Genomic DNA, 9777 nt, shown 5'->3' with positions numbered 1-9777 from the left:
TCCTTGCAGTCCAAGGGACTCTCAAGAGTCTTCTCCAACACCACAGTTCAAAAGCATCAATTCCTCGGTGCTCAGCTTTCTTCACAGTCCAACTGTCACATCCATACATGACTAGGCAGGAATATATTCAGTTTGAATATCTCTCCTTGGGTATTTACGATGTAAGCACCCCAGAATAAACATTTCCAAACAAAATTATTATTAATAGTAATATTATTCAGTTCAGCTCAGTCGCTCAGTTGTGTCTGACTCTTTGCTACCCCATGGACTGCAGCATGCCAGGTTTCCCTATCCATCACCAACTCCCCTGTCCACTACCAACTCCCTGAGCTTGCTCAAAGGTATGTCCACCCACTAGGCGATGCCATCCAACCATCTCATCCTCTGCTGTTCCTTTCTCCTCCTGCCTTCAATCTTTCCCAGCATCAGGATCTTTTCTGAGTCAGTTCTTTGCATCAGGTGGACAGAGTATCTGAGCTTTCAGCTCCAATGAATATTCAGGGTTGATTTCCTTTAGGATTGACTGTTTTGAGCTCCTTGCAAGCCAAGGGACTCTCAAGAGTCTTCTCCAACACAACAGTTCAAATAGAGCAGAGCACAGGCCATAGCCGACTCTCCAGAAACATTGAATTAAGTGAAAAAACCTCTCTCTCTCACACACACACACCTGTTCATATAATTATGTTTAACAACAGGACATAAAACTGGTAAGAAAATAACAAAAAGCTAATTGGTTGTGCATAAAACCATGAGTTACTGTGCTATGTGTGCGTGCTACGTCGCTTCAGTTCTGTCCAACTTTTTGCGACCCTACAGACTAGTAGCCCTCCAGCCTTCTCTGTCCATCGCATTCTTCAGGCGAGAATACTGGAGTAGGTTGCCATGCCCTTCTCCAGGAGATCTTCCCAACCCAGGGATTGAAGCCGCGTCTCTTACATCTCCTGCGTTGACAGGCGTGTTAAGAATATCAGACTTTGAAGCCGAGTGACCTCTGCCAGACTGCCACTTACCGGTTGCTAATCCTTGCTTTCTTCGTAGGCTAAAGAGACTTAAAAATACGTACATTTCGAATCATCATGTGGTCGCGAGGAGTCGGACGCGACTGAGCGACTGAACTGAACGTTCACAATGCGCTTTACTGTGAAAGCATGAAGGTAAAGAACTTTGCTTGGTGTAGGGTACATAGTAAGGGTTAGTGATGGTCAGCTGTTAATGACGATGGGCGTATTTTCTTTTATGATAAAAACGCACCTTTTTCTTATAAACCTTCGCTCAAGACAGCGGATAAACTTCCACACCCACCTACTCACTCAGACACTCCGCCGTTCCCAGAAGGCTCTGGGGACTGGCGCGCCTGCTCCGTCCGCTACTTCCGTTCACGTGATCCGCCCAGGCTCCTCCCCGTTTCCAATATGGCGGCCCCCACTAAGTCAAGCCGCACGTGAGATAGTCTAAGTACGTGGGAGTGCAAGTGTGTGAACCACTTTTCCTTCTCTACAGCCTGTAGCATCCCTTCGACCCTTCCCGAGATCTTCGCGGGCCGCTGCCCCTCTGCAGCCATGAAGCCAAAGCCGGTTTCCCACAAGACCGAGAACACGTACCGGGTGAGCGAGGGAACTTGCCGGAGGGCCTGATTCTGAGCGGGATTCTAGGAGTACCGTGCTCCGGACCGAGCGGGAGTCTCCTGTCCGGAGGCTCTGGCAAACGAGCCTTCCTCTCTCCTGGCGTAGTAAATAATGGGATGGGGAAGGAAACCCGAACTCCAGATTTCCGCTGTGGTTTGTGGGGTCTGGCCTGCTTGAGAGGTCCTTTCAGACCAGAATTAAATTCAGTATCACAGACTAACCGGTTAGGAATTTATTTTTGCTCTTTTATCCTTGAAGACCGAATTGGGGAGGCGGGTCGGTGGAGGAGGTAAGTGACTTACAGCTTCTGGCTGATAACACCGCTTTCTGTTTGTTTCTTGAGGGTTTCTTTGTTCCTCCACAACCGTAGGTCTGTGTATATTTAAAAATACAGTTGGTGAAACGACTTCGCCAGATTCTGTGCTTGCAGCAGGGTATGAATGAAACCTAGCAGTAGGTCTAGCGAGGCTACATTGCTGTCTTTTAACACAGTCTAGCCGGGGAATTTGATTTTAAACATTTTGCAAATACACTCATAGAAATATTTCATTTTCTTCCTATAGTAGTGCAGTGCATTTGTTTAACGCCCGTTCAGTTTGTTTAAAGTTGTCTTTTGATGATTCATCAGTGATGTCTACTTCTAGTTGTAAAACTCAGTTATACATTTTATGATTGATTGAAAATACAAGTCTGAAATTGAAAGTGAAGCGTATCATCATTTCTAATGATAGAACATGAGGCGGCATATGGAAGCTTTAAACTTTATACTTTCACAAGGAAATTGTCAACATATGATTATATAGCACTAAAACAGATATTCAAGATGTGAAACGTATAAAATGATAATGTATTTTAAACATACTCCTCCTCTTCAGTTTCTTACATTTGCTGAGCGACTGGGGAATGTGAATATCGACATTATTCACCGGATTGATAGAACTGCAAGCTATGACGAGGTAAGAGAATGTTAAATTAGCTGATCTTCAAGTACTCATAGTTGGTTTTTCAGTCTGAGACGTGAATTATTTCTCAAGCCATTCTTTTATGAACGTGAAATGCATTAGACCTGTGCTGTCTCAAACAGTAGCCACACTTGACAGATTAGATAGAATTAAATAAAAAATTCTAGTGCTCAGTCCTGTATGTGGCTAGTTGCTACCATGTTGACCAAATGCAGATATGGAACATTTTCCATCATTGCAAAAGTTCTATTGGATGATGTTAGGAAATTGACTGGATTCTCAGATGGCCTCTGACTCCAGTCTCTCCCTTCCCTTATGCATTCTGAGCCCTACTGCAGATCTGTATTCCTGAAACTACAGTTTTAAAGAGATTTTACGAGTTGCCAGTCCAGGTTCGATGCACGATACTGGATGCTTGAGGCTGGTGCACTGGGACGACCCAGAGGGATGGTATGGGGAGGGAGGAGGGTTCAGGATGGGGAACACATGTATACCTGTGGCAGATTCATTTCGATATTTGGCAAAACTAATACAATATTGTAAAGTTTAAAAATAAAATTAAATTTAAAAATAAATAAATAAAGCGATTTTGAGCAAGTTACTTTACTAGGGCTTAGTTTCCTCCTTTATTTAAAAAAAGGGGGGCTTGACCATATAACTTTTTTCCGTTTCTGACCATGCTGTAATTCAGCCATAACTGTATTCAAAAATCACTGCATCATTTCTCTACCAACATTTTTATAACATGCCATCAACTTGAGATTCAACCTCAGTTTTTACAGTTTTTCGCTTGACTCTAGTCAGGCTCTGCTCACTGTCACTTTGAATGCCTTGTCTCTAATATGTGAATTCAGTGTTACCAATATGTGAGTTCAGCTAAGTGATGTTATCTAGGTAGGCACATAATGCTTTGGGAGCTCACAGTGAAGGGAGCCTAACCAAGATTCGTTGCGGGTGTAAAGTGAGGTGTCAAAAAAGGTTAAGTAGGCAAAGTGTTACGTGAATTGAGTCTTGTTTCTGTGGGTTTTAGCGTGGCAAAGAAAGCAGGAAAGGCTGATTCAGGCTGACGAAGAAACCTTTGTAAAGGAATAGAGGCTAAAGAGAGCATGTCACATTCAAGAACCTGCAAAGCATTTTGGTGCGCTTATAATTGGATGTGGGATGTTTGTGTTGATGGTAACTGTGAATGGGTGAAAGGGGTAGCTGGTGAAAGATAATGCTGAAGAGATAATCAAGGACCATGAAAAACTTCATATCCAGCTAAGTTTGAATTTATCCTGAAGCTGTGGGAAATCATTCTAGGATTATAAGGCAGGGGAGTGTGTGACATGATCCAAGTGTAAGTTTTAGATCTCTTTGGCTTTAATGTGGACGAAAGAGCATGACTGGAGTCAGGGCAACCATTTTTGATGATTTGGTAGTCATCTAAGTAAGAACTTTAGTTTCATATAAATATGTGCAAACACTTAAAGAGGTTTTTTGTTTTTGTTTTTGTTTTTTTTCTCTTAAGAAAAATTGGTTCCTACCATATTCCTCACTATAAAACCTGCTTTTCTCACTTTGAAAAAATACTGTCAACATCCTTCTAATTCAGTAATAGATATAATTTTTTTTGATAGACACATGGTATATCATCTTATGTGTAGACCATAAGGTATATGCCAACCATTTTCCTATTGTTGGATATTTAGGCTTTTTTATATTCCCCCCCACACACAATAAAGCTGAATGAGCATCTTTATACTTATATATTCACAAATTTTATAAGAATATCTCCAAAAATGGAAGCGCTGGGTCAAAGGACAGACCTGTTTTTAATTTTAGTAGAAATGCCAGTTTACTTCTCTGTAAGAGTGTAGCAATTCATATTTCGAAAAGCAGAATGAAAGAACTGTAAGAGTCAACATTTTTCTTGGCCTAAAATTGTGAGAAAAATAAAAAGTTTTTTTTTAAATGTGACTATTGCATATGTTTAAATCTGCTGCCCATATTGTATATCTGATTGCTTTTTAAGGTGTGTTAGTTAATGCCCTTTGCTAAAAAAAAACTAAGAAGAGTTTTTCAACTCTTGTCTATCATCATTGTCTTAAAGTATTAATGTATCTTTATTCTTATTTACCTTGATTATAGTTTTTCTTTGAGTTGTCTGATTGATGGACTGCTTTAATCTTGGCAGGAAGTTGAAACCTACTTTTTTGAGGGTCTGCTGAAGTGGAGAGAATTGAACCTGACGGAACACTTTGGTATTTTCTGTTTTGTTTCTATTTTATTCACCTGTCATTTGCACTGAATATGGTCAAAACAGCTAAAGAGTGGTGTGATAGAAAAGTAGAACTTTTTTTTTTCCCCCTACCCAGGGAAATTTTACAAAGAAGTTATTGACAAATGCCAGTCATTCAATCAGCTGGTGTATCATCAAAATGAGATAGTTCAGAGTTTGAAGACTCACCTGCAAATCAAGAACAGTTATGCCTATCAACCCCTTTTGGAGTAAGTAGCATGTTGAGAAAAAGGTGACAACATTTATCTGAATTTTAAGAAAGGTTGCTTTATAGCTACATGTGCTTTAGATCTGGTGTTTGTAATGTAGAAGCAAGAATTTACCTTTTTTTATTGTTGTTAGATTAAAATATTGGTACATTACTGTAAAGCAGAATCTTAGGGATATATACTGTTTTGCTTTCTCTACTTTTATAAGAACCTGATTTTTTACAGTTTTGGAATGATTGACCGTAACTTGTGATAGAATGTATCTTCTTGCTGTAGCCTGATTTCTTTGCTCAACTCTTAAAACATGAAAAATTTTATACTTCTCTTGAGACTTGGTTTAGAAGGTTCAATTAATCCTTTCATCATAGGCGATTGGTTTTCATTTGTGAACTAGATTTGTAGTGTTCGGTTTTTGATCTTCATGTCTCAGAATCAGTTACCTCCTTTATTTTTTTCATCCAGTTTGGTTGTACAGTTGGCACGAGATCTGCAGACAGACTTCTATCCCCATTTTCAGGATTTTTTTCTGACCATCACCTCAATCCTGGAGACTCAGGACACGGAGTTGTTAGAATGGGCTTTCACCTCTCTGTCATATCTGTACAAGTACCTTTGGAGACTGATGGTGAAAGACATGTCCAATATATACAGGTAACCCTTTTCTCTCATATAGGTTTTTCTTTTTTTCTTTTTTTTTTTTTTGCTTTAAAATTTTATTTTGTATATAATTCAGTGCTGTTTAGTAAATTTATAAAGTTATGCAACAATCACCACAATCCAGTTTAAGAATGTTTCCATCATCTCCAAAAGATTTCTCATGCCCTTCTACGGTCAGTCCTGTTTGCCATCTGTGTCAGCTTTGAGAGCAAAAGCAATATGCACTTGTCGAACATGAGATTTCCTCTGTGGAAACAACTGTGTGTTCGAAGCCCCTCAGAAGAGTGATCCTCTTCTACAATGATAGTTTTTAGCGTTTAAGTTGTGTTAAGTTTTTGTCTTTTGGTCAAGGGAAGTTTTTATTTGTTTAGTTTTTGGCCACACTGGACCTTTGTTACTGCACACAGGCTTTCTCCAGTTGTGGCAAACAGGCGCTGCTCTCTAGCTTCAGTGCGTGGGAGCACAGGCTCTAGGTGCGTGGGCTTCAGTAGTTGCGGCACAGGGGCTAAGTTGCTCCGTAGCACATGGAATCTTCCCGTATCGGGAATGGAACCCATGTCCCTACTTTGGCAGGCAGATTCTTCATCCCCTACACCACCAGGGAAGTCCAGGCAGTTTTTATTGATACTGACAACAACCAATCCTAGAACTTTTAATGTCTGTTACCTTCAGTCTCCATTTGACATGTGAGTGTCATGTAATCAAATGAGATTTTAAACTGCTTATTTTATTATACCTTCCTTGCATTCCTTGCATAGTATTAAGAACATAATTGACATGTACTATTAATACATCTTTATTAAATGATTAATTAAATGTCTTATTTTCTCATTTATAGCATGTATAGTACACTTCTGGCTCATAAAAAGCTACATATAAGAAATTTTGCTGCTGAAAGCTTTACTTTTTTGATGAGAAAGGTTAGTTTGATAATTGTATGTTTATTGCTCATTAATCCTCAAGAATCTGATGAACAGAAGGCAATATCTTTTACAATATGGTTATTATGGACTGACATATATATATGTAAATGGAAACCTGTTACTGTTTTGAGGTTATCTCATCATAAGGTTGTTTTTGCTTACTAATGTGAAATAATTTGGTTGTTTCTTTTGTTGTTATTTGGTGTATATACATTCTCTAATTCATGTCAGTCTATACATGAACAGTGAGATTAACAGGGATTTTTATAATAGTTTCCTATAAGCAACTGATTGTATAGTGTCATTTGTTTTTGTTTTTATAAGAGTTTTTATAATAAAATCATTGCTATTAAATTTCTTTTATACTCATAAAAGATAGAATGTTGCCTTACATAGTTTTTCTTGGTACATACCTTCATATTATACCAATGAATTAATCACTCCTGTGTAACATTACAAATGTTACTGTACTCTCGCAGTAGTTTGAAATCATTGCAAGTGTCTTTTCTTTTCAGAATTTTTTTACTTATTACATTTAAATATAAATCTGTAGAATAGCAAATAATAATAATTCTTTTGGATATGTTTATGTTGTAAATGCAGTTTTCTGTTTGCATTTTGTGTTTTAGGTTTCTGATAAAAATGCACTTTTCAATTTAATGTTTCTTGATCTTGATGAACATCCAGAAAAAGTAGAAGGCGTTGGACAGTTGCTCTTTGAAATGTGCAAAGGAGTTAGAAATATGTTTCACTCTTGCACAGAGAAGGTAAATAAGCTAGAGGAGTTCCTTGAGTCTTTGTGAAAAGGATTAAAAAGGAAATGGATGAGATATACACAGGTGATTCAGAGAGAGGATTACGTAGAGTAAATAGAAAACATTTGGGGAGCATTAGGGCTTTAAAAGCAGTGCTTACTTAATATAGGCCCTGGGTTATTAGGTATTTCTCATGTTAAAAAATCACTGCTCTGTTTTTCATCCTGCATGCTGGAAGGTAACATAAATTGATCAGTGAGCAAGGGTGATGGAGGTGGGCAGTTGTATGATAAAATTCCTAATCCTAGTTTTGAAATTCTTTTGGGACACATAGTTAACCACCAAAACTGTCATATCCTTGATAATCCTGAATCAGATTTTAAGATAGCTTGATCAGAATGGAGAATAATCAAGAGTGGAAATAACAGTGAAATACTTGAGACTAAGAGTATACATATTCATTTTCATGACTCTTGGATTTCCACAGGCAATAAAACTAATTTTGCAAAAGCTCGGACCAGTTACAGAAACAGAAGCTCAACTTCCATGGATTTTAGTTGGAGAAACACTCAAAAACATGGTCAAATCCACTGCACTCTATATCTACAAGGAACATTTTGGAATATTCTTTGAATGTTTGCAAGTGAGTTGTGGTTTTTAAGTATTTGTGTGTAACTAGGAGTCCAAGAGTTGATTGCTGTTGTTCTTAGCTTAGAATCTCCTTCTTCTGCTGGAGATTATATTTTATAATTGTTTTTATAATTTTACACACTAACTAGGATTTTCCTTCCATCTACCCCTTGTACTAATATTTTTACTTGCTTTCAGTATCTTGAGATGCGTGCAGTAGAGCATAGTGGATAAGAGCAGAGGCTTTGGAGCCAGATGGCCTCTTTGCATACTGGCTTTGTCACTTACTGCTCCTGTGACTTAGGAAACTTATTTAAGTGTCTAGTCCTCAGTCTTTTCATCTGGTAACTAAGAGTATAGTATTCTCTACCTGTGAGGATGGTGAGGAAATACTTGTTAAGAACTTGAAACAGTGCACTCAGAAACGTTTGTGGTTATGTCTAGGGCGACACCACCCTAAACTCACCCAATCTCATCTGATCTCAGAAGCTAAGCAAGATCAGCCCTGGTTAGTACTTGGATGGGAGTAACATTCGTAGTTATCATTAGTGGCTCCCAATAAAGGTGTCTTTTTCTTTCAAAGCAAAAAAATGTGAAAATTTGAGTGGCTTCACATAATATTTTCATTAACAGATGAGTTTGATAGTTGATAGTTTTTCTCTCTTAAATTCTTTGTTTGCAGGAATCACTCCTGGATCTACATACAAAAGTAACGGAAACTAATTGTGGTGAAAGTTCTGAACAGATTAAAAGGTTGTTAGAAACATACCTGATACTTGTAAAACATGGAAATGGATCAAAGATAACCAAACCTGTTGATGTTTGTAAAGTAAGTTCCCAACTTAGTTTGCTTAGAGCATGTTTGTTAGAAGCTGACTGCTAAGTGTGCATTGTTTTCCCTTTTGTTTTACAGGTCTTGTCTCAAACATTACAAACAGCCCATCTCTCTACATCTTGCCGGGAGACGCTCTTGGGTGTAGTTTCTGCTTTGATCCTAGGCGAAAATGTTTCCTTGCCAGAGACCCTCATCAGAGAAACCATAGAAAAAGTAATTTACTTCAGCAAATATTAATCAAGTAGTTAATATGTTTAGCACTGAGTAAGCCTTCAGGGGAATACCAGTGAAGCCTGGCAAAGGCTCTGCCTTCAGAGAATTTATAATCTTGTTAAGGAGATGTGAATCACATGCTGTATTGGAAATAAAACAAATGTGATAAAAGCTAAATCTTCTCAGCAAATATTCACCTGAACAAATATTTACTTAACCAAGTGCAGGCTATGGACTAGATACGGTAGGATGGACAGTTTTTGGGTTTTTTTCCCCTGTGATTTTTTTTAGGGAGGTGGGGTCCTGGTAGTATATAGTTAAAATCTGTTGAATCAGTCTGTCAACATTTGTGTCACATTGAACTCCGGGAGTTGGTGATGGACAGGAGGCCTGGTGTGCTGCGATTCATGGGGTTGCAAAGAGTCGGACACGACTGAGCAACTGAACTGAAATGAAACGTAAAGGTCAATTCTGTCTGGGATTGTGGAACAGTAAATGCTTTTCAACGGACTTATATTTTGGGTAGTCCTTGAAGGTTAAATATCAGTCTGCCAGTCAGAGGAGGGATTAAAAACTCTAGGAGAGAGAAGAACAAAGATGTGTTCAAAAATCTATGCCATCTGGGCTGTGGGAACAGGAAGTGTGATATCTATCAGTAAGGCTCTGCTTGGCTTTGAAAAATTAGGT

General features: G+C 38.5%; 1 protein-coding gene across 1 annotated transcript in view; it reads left to right on the top strand.

The window, feature by feature from the left end:
• Positions 1–1411: 1411 nt before the first annotated feature.
• Positions 1412–9777, top strand: part of UTP20 (UTP20 small subunit processome component) — an 86141-nt gene continuing 77775 nt past the window's right edge. Inside the window, 10 exon segments of the mRNA XM_005898589.3 lie at positions 1412–1604; positions 2501–2581; positions 4764–4830; positions 4945–5077; positions 5540–5728; positions 6573–6654; positions 7287–7424; positions 7900–8055; positions 8725–8871; positions 8956–9090. Coding sequence (XP_005898651.2) covers positions 1560–1604; positions 2501–2581; positions 4764–4830; positions 4945–5077; positions 5540–5728; positions 6573–6654; positions 7287–7424; positions 7900–8055; positions 8725–8871; positions 8956–9090 — 1173 coding nt within the window. The 5' untranslated portion in view covers positions 1412–1559.

Source organism: Bos mutus, chromosome 5, assembly GCF_027580195.1.
Source record: "Bos mutus isolate GX-2022 chromosome 5, NWIPB_WYAK_1.1, whole genome shotgun sequence".
NCBI lineage: Eukaryota > Metazoa > Chordata > Mammalia > Artiodactyla > Bovidae > Bos > Bos mutus.
This window is presented reverse-complemented; position numbering and strand designations above follow the sequence as displayed.